At 39.6% G+C, this 23,300-nt stretch overlaps 1 protein-coding gene across 2 annotated transcripts in view; it reads left to right on the top strand.

The window, feature by feature from the left end:
• LOC125462759 (AT-rich interactive domain-containing protein 2-like) overlaps window positions 1–22,486 on the top strand; it is a 226,919-nt gene extending 204,433 nt beyond the window's left edge. The window contains exons 17-21 of one of the 2 annotated variants that reach the window (XM_048553095.2): window positions 3,345–3,483; window positions 6,961–7,049; window positions 13,173–13,296; window positions 17,979–18,070; window positions 19,356–22,486. In XM_048553095.2, coding sequence (XP_048409052.1) covers window positions 3,345–3,483; window positions 6,961–7,049; window positions 13,173–13,296; window positions 17,979–18,070; window positions 19,356–19,488 — 577 coding nt within the window. In that variant the 3' untranslated portion in view covers window positions 19,489–22,486. Of the gene's footprint in view, window positions 1–3,344; window positions 3,484–6,960; window positions 7,050–13,172; window positions 13,297–17,978; window positions 18,071–19,355 lie in introns of those variants that run through there. The other variant, XM_048553096.2, reaches the window with a different exon arrangement.
• Window positions 22,487–23,300: the final 814 nt, after the last annotated feature.

Raw genomic sequence — 23,300 nt, 5'->3', positions numbered from 1 at the left:
AGTCTGAGCAGTTAGGGGAAGCCCTAAATGAGTTTTTTGCTTCGGTTTTCACTAAGGAAAGGGACCTTGTTGTGAATGAGAACTTTGAGGAGCAGGAAAACAGGCTTTAACAGATCAAGATTTGAGGAAGTTGATGTGCTGGAAATTTTGGTAAACATTAAGATTAATAAGTCTCCAGGGCCAGACCAGATTTATCCTAGATTGCTCCGGGAAGCGAGAAAGGAAGTTGCTAAGCCGCTGGTGAAGATCTTTGCTTCCTCACTCTCCACGGGAGTCGTACCTAAAGATTGGAGGGAGGCAAATGGTGTTCCTCTTTTCAAGAAAGGGAATAGGGGAATCCCTGGAAATTACACACCAGTCAGTCTTACATCTGTGGTCAGCAAGGTTTTGGAAAGAATTCTGAGGGATAGGATTTATGACTATTTGGAAAAGCATAGCGTGATTAAAGGGAGTCAGCATGGCTTTGTGAGGGGCAGGTCATGCCTTACACATCTTATTGAAGTCTTTGAGGAAGTCACGAGACAGGTTGACGAGGGTCGAGCAGTGGATGTGGTGTACATGGACTTCAGCAAGACATTTATAAGGTTCCCCACAGCAGGCTCATTCATAAAGTCAGGAGGTATGGGATCCAGGGTAAATTGGCTGTCTGGATTCAGAATTGGGTGGCTGACTGGAGGCAGAGAGTGGTTGTAGATGGTAAGTATTCTGCCTGGAGGCCAGTGCTGAGTGGTGTCCCGCAGGGCTCTGTTCTTGGGCCTCTGCTCTTTGTAATTTGTATAAATGACTTGGATGAGGAGGTTGAGGGGGGTGTTAGTATGTTTGCTGATGACACAAAGGTTGGAGGTGCTGTTGATAGTTTCGAGGGCTATTGCAGGCTTCAGCAAGACATTGACAGAATGCAGAGCTGGGCTGAGAAATGGCAGATGGAGTTCAACCTGGATAAATGCGAAGTGATGCATTTTGGAAGGTTGAACTTAAATGCTGAACGTAGGATTAAAGGCAGGATTCTCGGCAGTGTGGGGGAACAGCGGGATCTTGGTGTTCAAGTGCATAGTTCCCTCAAAGTTGCCACCCAGGTGGATAAGGTTGTTAAGAAAGCATATGGTGTTTTGGCTTTCATTAACAGGGGGATCGAGTTTAAGAACCGCGAGGTTATGCTGCAGCTCCACAAAACCCTGGTGAGACCACACTTGGAATATTGTGTCCAGTTCTGGTCGCCCTATTATAGGAAAGATGTGGAGGCTTTGGAGAGGGTGCAAAGGAGGTTTACCAGGATGCTGCCTGGACTGGAGGGCTTGTCTTACGAGGAGAGGTCGACTGAGCTCGGACTTTTCTCTCTGGAGAGAAGGAGGAAGAGAGGTGACCTGATTGAGGTGTACAAGGTAATGAGAGGCATGGATAGAGTCGATAGCCAGAGACTTTTCCTCCGGGCAGGATTGACTGCCACGAGGGATCATAGTTTTAAGGTGTTAGGAGGAAGGTATAGAGGAGACGTCAGAGGGAGGTTCTTCACCCAGAGAGTTGTGAGCGCATGGGATAGATTGCCAGTGGTAGTCGTGGAAGTGGAGTCATTAGTGACATTTAAGTTCAAAGCATGTGTATTACTGTCTTTGAACTCATTTTATGAAAGGAATAGTGTGCTTTAGAAAGAGTATATTAGCAGTGGAATAACTGACTCCATATAGAAGTGTAGAATCAAATCAACAAATAACTTGGTCCATTAGTGGGTCATGAGTTTGTAACTGTGTGAAAGGTTATGTGGACACATGCTCACATACGAAGTTCTTATTCATAACTGTATTCTTGTGGGAAGTTGTAGAGACCCAATCAGATGTTTCCCTACAGGCACACTAAATCTAGGGTTGAGTGCCCCCACCTACTTCAACCAGCCACCTTGCTCATATTCTGTAGTGGCTGGTTTTTGAGTGGTATTATTAAGGAACAGATGTTTCTTTTTCTCTCACCCACGTTCTGAAGAGTGTTTATCTTCAGTTGGAAGAGGTGTTAAATCGAGACCTTGTCTAATTCCGTCAAGATCCCATAAGACTATCCATGACGAGCTTGAAAGCGATCCTGGTGTTTGGCTTTTGTCAGTCTTACAACCAGAGTCATGTTCAAAAAAACAAACCAATTAGCTGAATATAAATAGAACCCCTGCAGTGGAAGCAGACTTCAGCCCATTGGTCCACACTGACCCTTCAAAGAGCATCACCCCCAAATCTGCTCCATCCCTGTAACCCTGCATTTCCCATAGCTAACTCCCTAAGCTCTCACATCTTTGCGCTGTGGGAGAAAACTGGAGAACGTGGAGAAAAGCCATGTAGACACTTGAAGAACATGCAAACTCCACAAAGACAGTTGCCTGACAGTGGAATCGAACCCGGGTCTCTGGTGCTGTGTCATCACTGTAGAGAAATCTAGTCTGCCCTATTTCCATGCTCTTTGTCTAACCTGCAAGTTCATTTTCCTGTTCAAGTTCCTGCGTCAATTCAGTTTTCATTTGAAATGATTGCATACAAAAGTGGAGAATGTGAAGAATGAGTTCCAAGTCATTATTATTGCTTTTTATAAGCTTCTTCCTCACATCCCCAATATCCCCATATATCACGCCCACAATCTTAACTCTGTGTCCCCTAGTCCTTGAACTGTCAGTTAACTGGAACAGCTTTTATCTATCTCAGCTCTTCATAAGCCTCGATTATAGTTTATCCAACACTTTTTTAAATTTGGGGCATCTTGGCTGTTGATTTGAAACACACACTGTGTGAGAGATTTTAATATGAATCCTTATAGACCAGATCCCAGTTATAGTGGCTGCTTGATTATTAGTTGGTCATGGCAGTGGTGAAACTTGTATTTGGCCTGCATGCTTTCAGACTGTGTCAAACAGCCAAAAATGTCAGGTTTGTTCAGAGTCTATCAATCATATTTAACTTTCACATAATCAGTCTTGAATCAGTTCACTGCATCCTGGAGGTTTAACATTTCAGCAAATCCAATTTCATAATGTTTCGGCATTTCATTGTATAGGAATATTCTTGTTAGTCCCTGCTTAACAGATTGCGAAGCCCAGCTACAACATGTGAATGTTCCTGATCCCAGCTCATATCTTCTCTGAAGAGGAAGGAAATCCAATTCTGTGAGCCACTCATTATGGAAGCGCATTGTTGGCACTGTGATAGATCTCTAATTTCCCCTTTTTTTCCTGCTAAAAGCATGACATGTATATAGAAGAGAAAAGAAGATCGTATAACTATGATCATTTTAATTTATAAGATGCTGCCTGCATATGGGCATGTATTTAAAATGTCAGTTTTGCTTTAACTAAAATTTACTATTTGCAGGTGGTTTGAGACACCTTCCCAGGTGTTTTACCATGCAGCTACTGAGCACGGTGGAAAAGATGTGTACCAGGGTCAGTGTATGTGGGAGGGCTGTGAGCCACTTCCTCGACAAAGGCTTTCATTCATTACACACCTGCAGGTAGTGTAATTCTTTCGTTTGACAGCTTACTTCTTGGTCCATTTGAAACTTTTTTGAAACTTTGGACAGCTGTGCCTTCAGTAGTGAAAGCTGCCTGTGTTTTGTTTGTTGAACAGACATGGGTATAAGGAAAAGAATGTGCATGGCTATGGATAAGTTGACCTCCTGATTCCATACTATCCATTCCTTCAAAATACAGTGAATGCAGTCAATTTACATGTTCATTGATATGCAGGAAATCATGTCAGGGTGACCCAAAACTGACTCTCTTCTTCAGATTGACCATGCTTAAATTTTGCCTCAAAGTCCAGATTTCCTTAAATCCATCTGACTACCTGACTCATCAAGTTGTTCGAATTGAAGTTGTGCCATTCAACTTTGAACACTAGTCATCAAAAGACAAAAGAAATAAATGTTTTATAGCTCATACTTCCATTGTTAAACACAATAAATGATTATGTTAGCTGTACAGAGGGAAGACTTGGTATGTCGTGAACTGTGATGGAGTAGCAAAACTCCGGTCACTTGGTCTATATCATAGAGTATGAAAACACTCATTCTGTGTGTGGAATGGCCTTCAGTCAAGTTGAACAGATTTTCATCCATTGAGTTGAAATTAAAAACACTAAGTATGCTAAGTTCTGTGAGGAATAGGCATGCGTGAAATAGACTTGAATATCTGTCAGCTTAAAAAAAGCTAAGCCTTGCTAACATCAACAAAAACTTTGAAGCATTAGTGGAAGTAATGCTACTGTGGATAAATGTTAAGAAGATACCTGACTCTTTCCATCTTGGACAGGAAAAGATAGAATGATTTCCAATTTACTGTATGGTTAGAGTAGCATTAGAGGCTTGAGAAAAGCTAATCCATTCAAGCTGCATTCAACCTTGACCTGGAAAATAGTTTTCTGTTCTATTTGCAATATGATCTCAGCCCATGAACCTGGAAGTGAAATAATCAATTGGTAAATTTGAACTCTGCAGGAAAAGCTTTTTTTTTGTTTCAGTTATACCTCTTTCATGGATGTACGTTGCCATTAAAAGTAATACTTAGGCCAGTGAAGAAGGCAAAATTCTCCACATTTGGTGTTTTACTGCTTTTTCTAAAGAACAACCTGGCAAGAATTAAATGGTATTGATTATGTGGTCCAGTCCAAGACTAATTCACTCATTCTTTAACTTAATTAGACAGTCATGTAACTTTGTTCAGTTAGCTGACTATACCAAATTTTGAAGTACTCTGAAAATAAGCAGATTTCTTTTTATTCTTATTCTGTCACTTTTATTTTGGATGAAAAAAATAAAGCTGAGAGTAGAGTGTGCGTGTGCCATAACAAAACAGTGGTAAAATTTCTGCCAGACTTTAGGAAAAGATGAAGTGACACCGATTTTTCATGGAAAATCGATGTAGCCTTGTATTTCAAAATAAGCTTCCTTGCTGAACAACATTTGATGGAAAAAGGTTCCTCTACCTCTAAACTGTTATACATGAGCTTACTCTTGACCAGATTTGTTTTCTTTTGGTTAAAAAGCATTCTTTCTCTTAAGTGATAACAGCGTAAGAAAGATCTGAATTTTGGAACGTAACCCAACATCCTGGACCATTTGACTAAAAACTTTGAATAAGAAAACTGGGTATTTCATTTTGCTGGGGTTGAAGGAGTTAAGTATTTTCAATAAAGCTAACTGATCCTTTTGGGTATTATCGTAATAAATAAATCTATATCTGCAAGCCTACTTTGCCATTCAGTAAAATCGCAGCTAATCTGGCTGAGGCCATGATTGCACTTTCCTTTCTGCCTACACCCTCTTGCAGTATCCCTTTATTCCTTTGTAGGTCAAAAATATATTCAGGCCCAGCATTCACTGCTCTTTATGGAAAATAATTCCAAAAACGAGCAACACTCGGTCAAAAGAAATTAATTCTCTGTCCGTTCTAAATGGGATATCCCATATTTTTAAACATCCCATTGTTCTAGATTCACCAAAAAGGTGAAACCTCCCCTCAGCATTTACCATGGCAAACTCTCCCAGAATATTTTATTTCAATAAGATCACTTCTTGATCTTCTACACTCAAGTTCATCCTAACCTACTGATCCTTTTCTTATAAGACAGCCCTTTAGGTTGCCAATGAGAAGGCTGTTTTCTGGATATCACTCACTAATGAGTGTAATCATTCTTCTTAGAATTCTATGTCACCGGGCTACGGATTCTGACCGTCCTTGTGTGGCTGATGAACCTGATCATAGAACACATTTGACGGGTGCTTTTGGGAGGTTGAATTGATCTGGCATTGATTGCTGATATTCCTTTCTCAAGTTTCTTTTTTGTATTTCCGCTTGCGATGTGTCTTCAAAGAATTGTGTCCCTTTGTATTTGAGATTGCTTCAAGTCAGTTTCTTCTGAGCAAGAAGAAACTGTTACTGAATAAACTTACTCCGAGTTGCTTCCAGCCCTGTTATATTGCGCATGTAAAAAAACTAAAAGTATACTTGAGCAATGTTCTGTAGGTTCCAGAGTACTTCCCTAATTTTATAGTCCATTCATCTTGCAGTAAAGATCAACATTTTATTTGCCTTTCTAATTGCCTGTTGTTCCTTCTCACTAACTTTTTGGCACTTCTCAAACAAGCACATTCCAATCCTTCTGTACAGCAGCATGCTGCAGTCTCTCCATTGAAATGAAATTCTGCTTTTCTATTTTTTGTACCAAAGTTCAAGCCTATATAATACTCCTTTCTCTCAAATTTTTGACTACTTATCTATGTCTGTCTTCAGACTTTTTTTTGTATCCTCCTGACCTTTTGCTTTCCTACCTATCTTTATCACTGTGAGCAAATTTGGCTGCAAAGGGTCAAACCCTTCACCCAAGTCATGAATATAAATTGTAAGTAGTTAAGGTCAGAACACAAACCCCTATGACATTTCAGTATTTTCAGTTTGACAATCTGGAAATGGCCAATTTATCTCAGTCTTTTATGTTTATTGTTTTCTATCTCTCTCTCTCTCTCTCTCTCTCTCTTTGTTAAGTAAAAGACACAATCGGATCAACTGTGATTCTGAATGGCGAAGCAGGCTTGATTGACTAAATGTCTGCCCAGTTCCTATTTAGTGTGATAATACTCAAGGGATCTATAAGTTCTCTGCCTACAAAGTTATTTGATTCTTAATGCTTTATTGAAAATACTTTTTTCTACCCTCCTCCACTCCAACAAAATGAAGTACCCAGTTTTCTTATTCACAATTTTAACCCACAGGGTCCATGCTACATGGATTATATTCCAGAATTTGTGGTTTTCCTATCTGGTTGAAATGTCCAAAATCCAGGAAATTCTTGGATATATTTTTTTCATGTTCTTAAAGTAGTGCTGTATAACAGATCAGAATATATGTATGTCTTGTAGAAATTAGAGTGGTTAATTGTGTATTTTGAGGATAATGCATTTGTCAGTCTTTTATTGGTTATGTTTCAATAGGACAAACACTGTTCAAGGGAGACACTGCTTATTGGACTGAAGAGATTGGAGCAGAAAGCACAAACGAGCACCTCTCAAACTGCAGTAAGGTAAGAGTCCAACTCTAGAAAATAGAGCTCTTCAGTGCTAACAGCTGATGTGTGAAGGTGGTGTTAATGGGTTCATACTTTATGTCCACCTCATGAACCATATCCTTGCTTCTTTGAGTTCTACAATCAACAGATAACTAATTATTTTCCCAACTCCATAGTGGTGGAAATTAGTCCCATGTGAACAGTCCTTTTGTGGGGTGGTTTCTCTGCTGCCTACCTCGACTACCTGCTGCGCTGGATGGAGCCTGGTCAGTCTAACAATGCAGTAAAGGTGAACTCAGGAATTCTTTCAATATTGTATTTTGTTTCTTTTATATTTAACATTGTATTTTGTATTGCAGGCTATTTCAGCTAGAAATGTAGTGTTGCTCATATACAGTACAGTATGTTGGGCCTAAGGGACTGTTTCCACACTGTAGGGAATCTAATCTAATCTCATCTCAATTTTTTTTGCCTGGATGAGAAACGCTTGCTGGAACCCAACTCAGGCAATATGATTGTGTCCAAAGGGAAATGATGATTCATTAAAAGTCAGTTTGTTTATAGTGTGATTTTCAGGAACACAACCACAATTTAACGAGTATTTGTTAAACTAAACTCCAGTCAGTAATTTATGGTGTATGGGGATATAACGGCTTAGTGCTATTATCGCTGGACTGATTAGCCAGAGACCCAGGATTCTGAGAACCTGGGTTCAAATCCTGCCATGGCAGGTGGAATTTGAATTCAGTAAAAATCTGGAATTAAGAGTCTCATGACCATTGTTGATCAGGAAATTTCATCAGAGAAGGAAACTATCACCCTGACTTGGTCTAGCCTACATGTGACTCTGAATTGCTGTCAATTCCAATTAGGCAGTAATACTGCCAAAGATGCTGTCATCCTGTGAATGATTTAAAAAACAGTTTACATATTTGACCTTTGGTCTGTTCTTTCTAATCTAATGCAAAGAAAATATCTAAGACACATGAAAAGACAGCTACCGCAATAGTTTCTTTCTACTCCACTTCTTATTAAAATCTTGAGTAAGATCCTGCTGAAACCTTTACTAAATTTGGAACAAGATTATTCATAAATCAAATCCCAATATGATTGGTGGTCTTAATTACAGATGTTGAACGGTAAACAACTGGACAAGCAATTATGTAATCATTCAGCACCTGCCAATTTCATTTTAATGTAATAAAACTCAATATATAATCAGTTAAAATGGTATTTATTCAATCAAAACAGACTGTCTTGAACAAACATTATACAGTCAGCCAGATGCCGGTTTTCAGAGGACTGGGTGCTGAAGTGAATTAGTTACTGTGATACTACCTGGTCTCAGATCTAGCTGCTACTGTTTGTAAGAAAATTAACTGTACAGACATTTATTTACTAAGCTTGAATAATCTCAGCTCATTGTCCTCCATTATTTTTCCACAACTGAATAACACTGACTCTATTAACTGTCCCTCTGTGACAACAAGTGCAGCATTGGGTAGCTGGCACTTTGGGGCAGAGTAGAAAGAATTGAACTAACAGTGCTTACCACTGAGTGCAGAAATCAGCCCACAAAGATCTAGTGATGTATGCGCCTTGGATTTTGCCTTCCTGACATTAGTTTAAACCTGGCGCTAAGTCACAGTGATCTTATGGGTTCTCTACCAGTGATATTATCAAGCTGATTAACCAACCAATCAGAATAAATAATTATTCTAAAACTGCAAACTAGGAAGTAAACTACATTAATTATCTTTCACTTTAACTTTTTAAAATTTTAGTGTGAAATAAATTCTTGGGCATACACATGGGTATTAAAAGGTAGAAGATAACGTCATAAGGATAAATAGGTTTTAAAATATATGAAATTTTGTTGTAATGCAAAAATTGTGTATTTTCAAATATAAAATTTGCTTTCTCGGGCAGAGCGATTCCTCCACCTCCACCCCCCCCAAAAAAAAATTGCAATCACAATGAACCTAGCTCATTTTTAAAAACCCTGTTCAATCACATTGCAAGGTGCAAGTTTTTCAAGGTTTTTTTACAGCACAACTAATTACATTAAAGTGGAAATTTTGTGATTTCTAAACCATTCTAGTGTTTTTTTATTGCTTCATGGGCTGAAGTGATGCCAACAGTTGCCCATCTTTTATTGTCCTTGAACGGAGTGACTAGCTGAGAGAGTAAAGAGTTAACCAAGTTAACCAACCATATGTCTGAATTCAGGTATAGGCTAGCCCAACTAAGGAGGGCAGATTCCTTTCCATTTGGAACATCAGTGAAAGAGATTTTGCAACAGTTTGATGGTAGCTTCATTGTCACCATTACTAATAGTAGTTTTCAGGTGAATTGAATTGAATTCAAATACTACCGTGGCAGCATGTAGCTAGAGCATTAGCCAGGCCCCTAGATTACCAGTGCAGTGATATTACCGCTTCAGCTCTTTCTTTTTAGTCTGCGGAGCTCTTGTCAGAGCATTCTGTAGAGAACTATGAAATGGCTGTCAGCAACTTATGGATTTTGACATTCTGAACATCTGAAATCTAGGAGTTGCTTTTAGTTTAAGAATTAGTGCCAATAAATGCTGACAGTTTTGCTGTCATTACTATGATAAAATACAGGCCATTCTCTGAATTTCGATGTCTTGGATGACTTCTGCTTAGGAGTAAGCAAAAGAGTTCCATAACATTCTAGCTGCATTTATATAGACCATATCTAGCCTAAAATGCTTCATAGAAGCATACTTATTTGGCAAAAAAGGACATGAAACCGAAGTAGATATTAGGATGACAAATAAATGGTTTTTAAGAGCCTCTTAAAGAAGAATGGGAGATAGAAATGGAGAGATTTAGGAAGACACTTCTAGACTGGGGCCTAAGCACAGTTGCCCAGTGGTTGGCAGAAGAAGTGTGGATATACCAGAAGCCCTAGTTGGATGAGGTCAGAATGATGGTGGTTGAGAATTTGAGGAAGGGGATTTGAAAGGACTGGAGGATCTTACAAAATAGTGGACAAAGCTGTTATAGAATTTAACCAAGCAGATCAAAACTTTGTACTTAAACCATCGGGCGGTTGGGTTGCTGTGAGATGGTGTAAGTTGTTAAGATGAGAGGAGCTTGGGGCCAAATAGGGGATGTGATGTAACTTGCCACCCAAGTGGATAAGGTTGTTAAGAAAGCATATGGTGTTTTGGCTTTCATTAACAGGGGGATCGAGTTTAAGAGCCGCGAGGTTTTGCTGCAGCTCTACAAAACCTGGGTGAGACCACACTTGGAATATTGTGTCCATTTCTGGTTGCCCTATTATAGGAAAGATGTGGTGGCTGTGGAGAGGGTGCAAAGGTTTACAGGATGCTGCCTGGACTGGAGGGCTTGTCTTACGGGGAGAGGTTGACTGAGCTTGGACTTTTCTCTCTGGAGAGAAGGAGAAAGACAGGTGACCTGATTGAGGTGTACAAGGTAATGAGAGGCATGGATAGAGTCGATAGCCAGAGACTTTTCCCCAGGGCAGGATTGACTGCCACAAGGGGTCATAGTTTTAAGGTGTTAGGAGGAAGGTATAGAGGAGACGTCAGAGGGAGGCTCTTCACCCAGAGAGTTGTGAGCACATGGGATAGATTGCCAGTGGTAGTCATGGAAGCGGAGTCATTAGTGACATTTAAGCGACTGCTGGACATGTACATGGATAACAGTGAATTGAGGGGAATGTAGGTTAGGTTATTTTAGTTTTGGATTAGGATTAGGATTATTCCACGGCACAACATTGTGGGCCGAAGGGCCTGTACTGTGCTGTACTTTTCTATGTTCTATGCTCCGAGTAGAGGTTTGGATTGTGCATGGATTTAGCAGGTCGCCCAGTGATGTGATTAGAATATTTGGGGTGTGGAGATAATCTACCTGGTTTGAGGGTGTCTGTGGCAAATGGAGTGTCAGGGCGGAGGTAGATTGTGATGAGTCATAAAGATTGCAGAGTTTTTAATAACTTTTCGATGTTTTGTACTGTTTTATTTCATCGATTGTAAAATGAGATGACCACAGGATCTGTATGTACAGCAGGCGTAATTATGACAAATCAAATTGACTTTACTTACCATAGAAATGAGTAGCCTCCAGGAATCTTTTTATAAAGACAGTTAAAATTTAAAGGATATTGTTTTTCTGTGGATTATGGTAATTATCCTGACTTGACTGTATAACTTGCCATTATATCCAGCTTTGTTAGATTCACAAAGGCCTTTCTGAAACTGCCGTCCATATCTTGTTCTGTATTCTATATTTTACAATCCCCATAGTGATCAATAACTTTAAAAAAGTAATTTGAAGTTCCAGTGAATGTCTGACTGAAAGGATCACCCGAAAATAATATTTACTAAACACTATTTCAATGCAACCTATATTCTAATCTTCACAAATGTTTTCTTGTTTAACATAATAAATAACTGCACATTTTCCTCTGTGGTTGCTTTTTACTGTGTCCCATCTTCGGGAATTTGTCCAAAGTTATTCTTGGCTTTTCTTCTCCATCTGGATGACTTCTAATACCTGTCTCACTTTCAAGGTGTGGACTAACCTGGGGATTATTGAGTCATAGAGTATGGAAACAAACCTTTCGGCCTAACTTATTCATGCCAACCAGATATACTAAATTAATCTAGTCTAATTTTCCATCATTTGGCCCATATCCCTCTAAACCCTTCCTATTCATGTAACCATCCAGATGCCTTTTAAGTGTAGTAATTGTACGAGCTTCCACCACCGCCTCTGACAGTTCATGCCATACGTGCATCGCCTTTTGCATGAAAATGTTGTCCCTCTTTTAAATCTCCCCTCCCACCTTAAATGTGTGCCCTCTAGTTTTGGACTCCCCTATGCTGGGGAAAAGATCTTGACTCTTCATCATATCCGTGCCCCTCGTAATTTTATAAGGTCACCCCTCAGCCTCCAGGGAAAATAGCTCCAGCTTATTCAGCCTCACCTTATAGCTCAAACTCTCCAACCCTGGCAACATGCTTGTAAATCGTTTCTGCACCCTTTCAAATTAAACAAATTCTTTCCTTTGGAGTGAAACCGGAATTGAACGCAGCTTTCCAGTAGTGGTCTAGCAAATGTGCTGTACAGCAGCAATATGACCTCCCAACTTCTATCCTGAATGCACTGACCAATAAAGGCAAGCATACCAAATGCCTTCTTCACTACCTTTCTTCCTTCTAGCTGAAGGTAGCTGAACCTTTCAGCTTTGTTCGTGACCATTTGTCTCTCCTGCCCTCCCTCGTGCGCTCGCCCTCCCTCGCGCTCACAGGCTGTCTCAGGAACAGCAAACAGTGGATTCTTCTCCTTCTCAAAGCCCATCTCATGGTAGCATCAGGGAGAGAAGGACATCAGTGTCCTCCAGACCCTGGAGTCTAATCATTTTGAAATTAAATCGACAGTTTCACATTTTAACTGTTTACAGAAACAAATACTTCAAGTCCCTCCAGGGACTTGGAAATCAACAGTCTCTCCACTGTTAGCACAACTGTTGAAAGTGGTGTTGATATGTCTGACCATCTTTCCACCTATTTCCCAGGAAAACAAGTTGGTACGCTTTCTAACTCAGTCACCCAGGCTTGTTGGGCCAAAATCCAAGTAGGTCTTGTGACTACTTTCATGTCTCCATTTTACTGTGTATTTTAAAGAGAACTCCCAAAACATAATCTTACAAAATTCCTATAAAAGCAATTTAATACTGGAGATCTATTGTCCAAATAACTTTAATGGACTTATATATTGATAATAGAATAGTGATTGCATTAAAGTTCTGTTTTATAAATGTTACATTGCTGCATCTAACTCTCTGTTCGATTGTGAACTCTTTGTAGTTACCCCTGGACCATTGTTGCATGAAGATATTGGGCCTGTTTTAAAGTACATAAAATGACTTCACAGCTCTTGGTACTGTATATCAAGAGCGTCTTAAACACACTCCTTCATTATATGCGACCTCATCACTTGCCAGGCTAAATTAATTTATTCCCAAATTTATTTATAATTACCCATTATTGCTTTTGGATTACGTATTTTAGCATTGAAATCATGCATAGACTGGATATACTGAGCTGTGTCATGATTTTCATGTATCTCAATTTGTTTTCTTCAGGCAGTCTCCATCAGATGGTACAACTCCAACACCCAAATCTCACAAGGCCTTGGTCAATCACCCCAGTGCTGCGCTAATGGCTCTGAGGAAAGGATCCCGCAATCTTAATTTTAGGAATTACTTGGTAAATATCTCCATTAACCATTTATGCTTTGAGACAAGTTGAAGCAGAGGGCACGTACCGTACACGTAAGAAGCGGTCATCAACTTCTAAATGTTACATTAATTTAGATAAAAGGGAGCTGTTTGTGTCAGAAGATTTATAGTTTACGCTCTACTCCAGAATTTGAGTTTAGTTGACATTTCAGTCTGCTGCAGACATGAATGCCTTCTTTCACTTGAACATTAAACTCTTACCATCTTCAAGTAGGTTTAGAATATGCCTTAACACTGAAAGGAGAGCAGGCAGTTCTTCTGGTATCCTGATCAACGATTTTTCCTCAATCGGCATTCACAGTTTGTGATAGCCTGCTGTAAATAAATTCGCTACTGGTTTTGCTGAATTTCAGAAGTAATTGATTGGCTGTGACATTCTCTACCAAGGTGTAATGAGGTGCTGTACACCAGTAATTCAAGTTTGCTGTTTGCTTATAAACAGAACTAACAATAGAATCACTAATAAGATGACACCAAAGTTGGAGGTGTAGTGGACAGCAAAGAAGGTTACCTCAAAGTATCTTGATCAGATGAACCAATGAGCCAACGGGCTGAGGAGTGGCTGATGGGGTTTAATTTAGATAAATGCGAAGTGCTGCATTCTGGAATGGCAGGACTTGAACATTTAACAGTAAGGTCCTGGGGAGCGTTGCTGAACAAAGATACCTTCGAGTGCAGGTTCAGAGTTCCTTGATAGTGGACTTGCAGGTCGATAAGATAGTGAGTATAGGAGTTGGCAGGTCATGTTGCAGCTGTATAGGACATTGGTTAGGTTACTTTTGGAATACTGCATGCACTTTGGTTTTCCTGTCATAGGAAGGATGTTGTGCTACTTGAAAGGGTTCAGAAAATATTTGTAAGGATATTGCCAGGGTTGGAGGGTTTGGGCTATAGGGAGAGGCTAAATAGGCTGGGGCTATTTTCCCTGGAGCGTCAGAGGCTGAAGTGTGGCCTTTTATAAAATCATGAGGGATATGAGTAGAGTGAATAGGCAAGGTCTTTTCCCCGTGGGTGTGGAATCCAAAACTAGAGGGCGTAGTTTATGGTGAGGGGAGAAAGATTTAAAAGGGACCTCAGGCAACTTTTTCACACAGAGGCTAGTGCATGTATAGTGCAAGCTGTCAGAGGAAGTGGTGGGGGCTGGTACAATAACATTTAAAAGGCATCTGAATGGGTATGTGAATAAGAAGGGTTTAGAGGGATATGGACTAAATGTTGGCAAATGGAACTAGATTAACATAGGATATCTGGTCAAGTATGGATGAGTTGAATCAAAGGATTTGTTTCTGTGCTGTATAACTGACACTGCAACTGATTTCTGGATCTAGAGGGTACTTTTCTTATTGTTCACTGGAATTCCTGTATTTATTAAAAACTGGGGGAGAAAAGTACCGTGGATGCTGTAAATCAGAAAGAAAAACAGAAATTTCTGGGAAAGGTCAGCAGGTCTGGCAGCATCTGTCGAGAGAAATCAGTTAACATTTTTGGGTTGAGTGACCCTTCCTCAGAACTGATGGTGGCTAAGAAAATGTTTATTTATATGTAGATGATAGGGTCGGGGGAGGGGGTGAGGAGTAAAAGATAAGTGGGAATAGGGCCCAAAGAGAGACAAGAACGTTGGACACACTAAGCCAGATCATTATCCACTCCTTTGTCTATCACACTGTTCTTCTCTTTCTTTGGGCTCTATCCCCACCTAGCTTTTACTCCTCACCCCATTCCCCCAACCTATCCTCTGCATATAAACTAACATTTTTCCAGCTACCATCAGTTCTGAGGAAGGGTCACTTCACCTGAAACGTTAACTCTGATTTCTGTCCACCGATGCAGCCAGACCTGAGTTTCTACAGCAATTTCTGTTTTTGTCCTTCTATTTATTTCTGTTTTCTTTACTAAATATTTTTAATAATTGGTTATTGCTTATGTAATAAAAGCTATACATAAAAATGCATGCACTATATAGTGACTTGTAAATACTGGTTGCCTTAATTCCAGAAACTAATGGGTGTTATAGCACAATGATAACCAGTTGATTGCATGCCATTGATTAAAGATAAGTGTCAAATACTGGGCCATCAAGTGATTCCTGGCATTGATTGACTGAATAGTCAATTAACCCAAGAACCTGCGTGATTATAACCCTTTCACATGCTGAGGACATTCATAGCCAATTAATTACTTTGTAATGTGTAATTATTTTTATAAAACTTGTCTGTGAAGCCCCTTACGATGTTTTTTGGTAAAGATACAGTACAAAAGCAAGTTGCTATACAAGCAAATTTGTCACAAGGTCATCAGCTAACACTGCGATAAATTGAAAGTGAGACAAATTAATTTGTTTCAGTTGAGTTAAATTTGCCGATAAGGAAACTGGGAGAACTCCCTTTCTGGTTTTGAACTGTGCCATTGGACAGGCAGATGGTACATCGATCACCACCTTCAATAATGTAACATTGCCATCTGCACTGCTATGTTGAGAAAATCTAGATTGTGTTAGATGAAGTGGAGTTTTAAGCCACAGTCTTCTAAGCCAAGTTAACAGTAAAATCTTTGCAGTGGATGGCATCAAGTTGCATATTGTGGTTACATTTTGGTAAATGGGTATCTAAATTTAATAAAAACTGAAACAACCAATCCTGGAACTCAGAAACAAGAACAGAAGTTGCTGGAAAAGCTCAGGGGGTCTGGCAGCATCTGTGAAAAGAAATCAGAGTTAACATTTCAGGCCTGGTGATCCTTCCTCAGATGAAAGGGTCACTGGACCTAAAATGTTAACTCCGATTTCTCTTCACAGATGCTGCCAGACTTGCTGAGCTTCTCCAGCAACTTCTGTTTTTATATTTAAACTTTATATTTAATTTATGAATGGAGAATGTTGAGCATCACTTCCATCAAATGACAGAAGGACTAAAGACTGATGCATAGGCAGTGTTATTAGTGTGGCACCTATTGTAGTCCCCAGTTTGGCATCATCACCATTTCAAGAATAACACCAACACAAAGCAGCAGGTGATGCTTTCTGATACTTCCCACCACCACCTCCTTTGGACACAAAAGTGTTGATCAATGAATGTAGTTTTTGAGAACTGAATGATTAATTTATTGCTTTGTTCTCCAGCACTTCGCTGCATGTGTCTGACTTCGGTCAGACAGCATACCGTAGTATCATCTTCAACTGAACACCAACTTAGATGCAACTGGTAGCCAGAGATGCTTCAACCTCAGCTGAAGTAGCTACCTAAACCTGACAATAAGTTGTATCCTAAGCTACAGTAACTGAACCCTGCTTTTTAAGATCAAGACAGACACAAAGAGAAAACCAAGTGTTCTTGGAGATATGGAAGATTGTGCTTCATTACATCTTCATTGTGCTGCAACTTATTTCCCTACGTGCAGTGCTTGCGTTTTCGGTCAAATCAAAATCCACATCCCAAAAGTACCGTTGCACACAGGGTCTGCATGATAACTTGAGAATAATTGATGTGCTTAACCTAAGTTACATATTAGCCAAAGTCCCCTAACTTAATGTCCAGAAGTTTTATGACACACACATCTTTTACGTGTAATTTAATTTCCATTCATATTTTCATATGTGCAAGATATTAAAACTTAATTAAAAGTTTAAAGGAATTTACATCTGTTCTGCAAATTTATATGCTCAAGACATTGTAGATGTAATTGTTTTCTATCAGATTCGCTGAATTTATTTAGAAAATTTTTGCTGTTCAGTTGTTCTGATGTTTAAACTCCCACTATACATCGGAGTAAAGTTTAGACAAATACGCATGCCATTTCTCCGGCAATCAAACTGCTGCAGCAACTAGTTGCTGATGATTTTAAGTGCCAAGAAAATATCAAAAGGCATTGTTATTAATGATAATACATTATTTCAAATCTAAGTTTTTCACTCACTAAACAAGATATTCCACACAGCTTCAATGAGCAATTTACAATTCAAAGGTACTGAAGGCCGTTGTATACCCAACATGGGAAAATAGGTTTAGGTTAGAACCAAACAAGAGTTTACCCATGGATTGAAATGACCCAGACAGAGTGATACCAAGGAGCAAAGGCTCTGAGCATCTGTACCCTATTACCTATGTTTAGATAAGAAAATTTCCTTACTTTGAGTAATTAACATCTTCAGGGGATGTTGAGATTTCCCCAAGTGATTTACCTATCCAAATGAATCCATATTGGTTTGAAGGCCTTGTTTGATTTCGCACCAACGCTGAATTAGTTTGGTATCAGTTGAGATACTATAATTGGCATCATTATTGCGAGGACCCCAGTAGATGAAAAATCAGTCAGGATCATTTCTGCATTGTCTTGTATTGCAATGTAGATGTTCCTGGAGGCAAGGTTGAACTTGATAATGAAAAGTGTGGAGTGCACAATCTCATTCCATACTGAAGTAAAATACCAGTACTAGAGAGAGAGAGAGAGAGAGAAGAAAAGTGCGGAGGTCTCTGGCCTAAGAGTTCTTTGCACGTTCCTGTATAATTTTAAAGTAAGGCCATACAGTTACACCAGTGGTGATGTGGAGATAAAACTAAAATTCCATCATTGTAAAGCAGTGGTCTCTTGTCACCCTTTTAAATTTATATTTACCTTGTATAAGTGATTCTCATGTGTGCATTTCTTTGGCAGGATGAGAAGGAAGGGCCGATTGTGAAGCATATTCGTTTGACTTCTGCCTTAATTTTGAAGAATGTTGCTAGATACTCAGAACTTGGGCGAATGTAAGTTCTTCTTGTCTCTGAAATAATTGATATTGTATAAATAAATATCTTGAGGTTGGTTGGCTCGCCAAGCTGGTTTATTGTTCCACAGATGTTTCATTACTGTGCTTGGTAACATCCTCAGTGTGGCCACTGAAGAAGCGGCGGTGTGTTTTCCTGCCTGATTTTTAAACTCTGGGGTCTGTCGCGATGGATTGCCTCACGTCCAGCTTTCCTCCGTAGTGGAATGTATATGGGGTCAAGTTCAATGTGCTTATTAATAACCTGCTTCGCAGAGTGCCATGCTTCCAGGAATTCTCGTGCTTGTCTCTGCCTAGCCTGTCCCAGGATCTTGGTGTTGTCCCAGACGAAGTCGTGGTGCTCCTTGTCCATCTGGATTGAAGTGAGTGCGTATTGTTCGTGTCTTTTTGTAGCCACTTGGTGTTCATGTACTCTTGTTAGTTTCCTTCCTGTTTGTTTGATGTAGTGTTTTTCGCAGTCTCTATAGGGGATCTTGTGGATGACATTGGTCCTGTCCAGGGCAGGGAGTGGGTCTTTAGGCTACAAAAAGACATGACCAGTACTCACTCACCTCAATCCACATGGACAAGGAGAACCACGACTTCGACTGGGACAAGATCAAGATCCTGGGACAGGCTAGGCAGAGACAAGTATGAGAATTCCTGGAAGTATGGCAGCCTGCGAAGCAGGCTATTAATAAACACATTGAACTCGACCCCATATACATTCCATTATGGAGGAAACCCAGAAGTGAGGCAATCCATCGCAACGGACCCCAGAGTTTAAAAACCAGTGGGAAAACATGCCAACGCTTCATCAGAGGCTGCACTGAGGATGTTACCAAGAACGGTAACGAAATGTCTGCAGAACAACAAACCAGTTCAGCGAGCCAGCCAACCTCAACACCCACAACCCGAGCTACAGATCTACTGCAAAACCCTAAATAAATATCTTCCCACATACTTAACAGTTTTCACCTTAGGAAAATGCTTGATTTCAATCCTTAGCACTGAGTTATTGAAGTAAGGTCTAAAACTCACTTTTTTAGTGTTAAAACCCATTGATATGGCTTTCCTATGGAACGTTATTTTATATTTGTTTTGTTAAACACAAAGCTGAGTTTATTTTTAATCACTTTCCCTGGATTTCAGAGCAGCATTTCTGTAACAATTTATTATCTTGTGTGTAATAGCAGTTAGTGAAAACCGCACTAGTATTTGGGATCCAGTGTACTTTATATTGCCAGTGAGTAATAGCTCTGAAAATGTTTCTTTTCCCATCTTAGGTTGCTGAAGCGACATGAGAACCACCTTTCGGTACTGGCTATCAGTGGTATGGAGGCTTCCACCGCACTTGCTAAATGCCTTTATGAACTCAACTCGCATGAACAATCAGAGTCAACAGAAAAAAAATGCTGAGGAAGAATGTGATATGATTAAAATCCACTGGCAGTTAACAAGGGTCAGGAGGAAATGCAATCATTGTGCAGATGAAGAACTGGAACCTTACTGTCTACATTTTATACCTGTTTACTATAACATGAAATTAGAAGGACTGATGTTTTTTAAATTATTGGTTTTGCAGAAATGTCCCTGTTATGCCAGAGAGAAACTTCCTGCATCACCTTAGTATCTCATCTCGCTCTGACAGACAGAAGGTTTTGTGACACCAGGAGAAGTGAACAATCCAAAATGAGAACATTAGCCTTGCCACCCATACTCATTGGCATACTCTCACGCTCACTATCTTAAACTGGCTCACACTCGCATGCACACAACTCACTTACATGCACAAATCCTGTGTCTCACACACGTGAGTCATTGACAGTCACACACTAAAGAACCTGAATAGAAAAACTACTGGGAATGGTCTCCAGGCACCTGTCAAGCTCTGCAGTCAGTCTCGGCACCTGCCTCAGGGAGGCTTCAACTCAAGTCACTATTCTTCCTATGAGAGAGATCTCTGATTTTACAAAAAATGCCCAAGGATAGATATATAATTTTTTTCCATCTATTTATAAAAAGAAAATTTCATTTATATTTCATTTCCCTGTGTATTTAAAAAATGTTGCAATTTAATTCCATATCGGAATATCAATTAAAACTGCTCTTTGAGTAGGTCTCTGTGCCCTGAAATCCTGCAAAAGCCCAATTGGCTGCGAATTGATCCTTGTGTTTAGAGCTGGAGACCCTTGGCTTTCTGCCAGGGAAAAGTTTTCAGCATTCAGATATCTGGATATAGTTTTGCAGTTAACGTTTATGGTTTTAAAATGCTGCAAACTGCACAACACTTGAAGTTTTTCCCACTTGTCCCCTGTTTGAAGTGTGCATTTTCCATTTATTTATTATATGTAAACTATCAGATTTGATGTCCCCTTTTCGGAGTCATGTAAATATTTGTGAATATCGAAAATGCCTACATACCATTGCAGGAGAATGAAGGGAAGAGAGATGCAGCAATTGCAAGCAGTGAAGTCTGGGTGAGCGCTAGGATAGAATTAGCCACAGAGCAGAAACATGAGTGTCTTTCCATCCACAATATGGCAGCTTTGTCCAGTTGTACTACCAATTTTGTGCCACTAGATGTTGCCAGCTTTGAAAGTGTGACACCGCAGACACTAACAAAGCTTATCTGGTGGGGTTAAAGTGACATTGCAACGATTTCACTATTACCGTCGACACTTGTTAATTGGGACATCAGGGTGAAATTTAAATCATCATATTTATAAAAATATTTTGCTTCAGAAGGGACAATCAGTACAGATCTAAATGTGTGGAATCAATTGGTGCCTGAGAAAATATTCCATGTCGAGAGAAAATACTCCCATTAACCCTTGTCCCCATTAATAGCATGAATTTATTTTTGTCTTGGCACTTTTTTTGGTCAGCTTACATTCATTGCACCAATGGCTAATGTGAAGAGTAAGCGCCCACCTAGAATCAAAGGATCTAGTTTTTGTATGTTACCTGCCATACGTATGTAAAAGCATATACATAAAACACTGCATCAAGCAGCGTGGAACTGTGTACATAACTTCACAAAGGTACTGATGCTGTATAATAAGATTGGCACAGTTTTGTGCAGCTGTGGTTTTTGTATTATACACCATGTAAAGCTTTTGCTTGTTATGAAATAATATATCGCATCATTTTTCTATAAAAGGTAAAAATTCCAAGACAATTTAAAAAAAAACTGTTACAGCATTTTTCCTGAGATTAGGGCCCATTTTAGACAACCTTTAGTCGCAGCACAACCTTCAGAACTTGTATAGGAATTTTTTTTTAATTTGTAAATGTATTTAAATACATGACGTTTTATACAGCTTTATTTTCACCTGTGTTATATTTGTAATTCGTGTAGGTGTGATATTTCCCTTGTTATTCCTTTGTTCCGTTTTTCTACCCGTGACATATTAAAGTGTTTTTTAGTGTACAGTATAGTGCCTCCGCTTTTGGTACAACGTGACTTTCTTGCCTATGGTCAGTTTGTGTTCCCCTGGTTTCTTTGTGTGCCTCGCCACTGATGATCCCTGGTATGGTTGACTAGTGGGGAGTTATATTGTAATTAAAAGTAATGCACACTAACCATATTTCACTGTGCCCTCCTGAAAGTTCATCAAAGTAAAGCAGTAATAAAATTTTACTCATAGACTTGTAGGAAATCCAGTTTGATTAAGTCTGTACTAAGCTAATTGATCCCAACCTAGTCAATAATTGCAATTAATCCTCAAGCTCCTGATAAGGAGGAAAGTTAGTTGGGTTTCCTACTCTTCCTACCAGCTGTTCATCAATACCTACTAGAAAGGCGTGTGGCTGAATGTCTTCTAAGGATGGGATCATGTTCAGCTTCCTCACAAAATCTGATAGAATGCCATAGCTCACTGTGTGGCCTAGGCATGAATACCAGTTGAAAAGAGGTATCTGAGGGTGGTGACCATCCATAGAACTGAATAGAAGCAATGACAAAAAAGCTATTAAGAATGGTTTTGGCAGATGAACTATTGAGGGAAAGTGGGAGCATTTCTTCAATGCAGGGCAATCCCCTAATCATTAATCTCCCAGTATAAACGTCACTGTGCAGAGCACACTGCAGAAACCAAAATAGACCGAATACTGAGTAAAAGCAACTTTGTTTTGAAGCTTTGTAGTGATTGGAAAGTATAGTCTTGAGGTTTGACTGACTTTCACAAGCTGCATGAGATTTACTCTTGCAGTTTATGAGCACCATCTGAAACCATTGATTAGATTGCCATGTTGTAATCAGTCCCAGATGTCAATTATTCTTTGTGTAAGTGCAAGACATATAAAATAATTTAGTATCTTCTAGTACATTCACCAAACTGCAATGCAAAAAAGTTTTTTTTAAAGAAGAATGTATTTTAAGATGTATGTGCAGTACTGTTTTTGTGCACTGTATGACCCAAGTTCTGTTTTACAGTAAAATTACCAGTACTAAATATGAGACTATTCAAGACTTTGTTCACAATTTAAATTGCTACCCACTATCTACGTAAGATGAGAGAATTCAAGGTGAATTTGTGTAAATTGCCTGTTTTGATGTCCTGATCTCTCTCTCTGAAGGAAAGCTAAACCTACTCCTGATTAGGCTGGCAATGTATTAGTGTCAGTGACAAGTACAGGAGTACAGTGAAAAGTGTATAATGTTGCCACACATGGCACCATCTTAGATACAGATGTATCTAGGTACAAAAAAACTTAGGTCCAAAGTAGTAAAAGAAGTTTAAAAAGTTAACCATTGGCTTCATAGAATAAATACCAATAAGGAAATAAAGAAATTAACATTAATGTCCTCCTTAATTTAAACTGGAAAAATAAAGGAATAAAGTTAGAAGTTCAACAATCTTTGACAAGTGCTCTGCTTAAATCGCTCTCCTGGAGACGACAGCTGCTTGAGCTTGACACCAACACCGCCGCAGATAGCAGAAGTCCTCCTTCACTGCTTGCACATCCTGTGTTGGGCTGTGAAGCCATCACTGCTGTTGCATCTCTGATCTCCTGCCTCCGGAACATACCTGGGGCAGGACCTGCTTGCGCACCAAGCCACCACCACACCAAACCAAGAGATCATCACGAGGCAGAGAGACCACCATAGCCCAGGGCGAGAAGACACCCTCACTGGGTCCATGCTGAGGCCGAAGAGAGAAAAGAACATCAATAGAAAAAGAGAAAGAAATGGACGAAGCGAATGTGCTCCCGCTGAAGCATTCTAC

This window comes from Stegostoma tigrinum, chromosome 21 (assembly GCF_030684315.1).
Source record: "Stegostoma tigrinum isolate sSteTig4 chromosome 21, sSteTig4.hap1, whole genome shotgun sequence".
Taxonomy (NCBI): Eukaryota; Metazoa; Chordata; class Chondrichthyes; order Orectolobiformes; family Stegostomatidae; genus Stegostoma; species Stegostoma tigrinum.
This window is presented reverse-complemented; position numbering and strand designations above follow the sequence as displayed.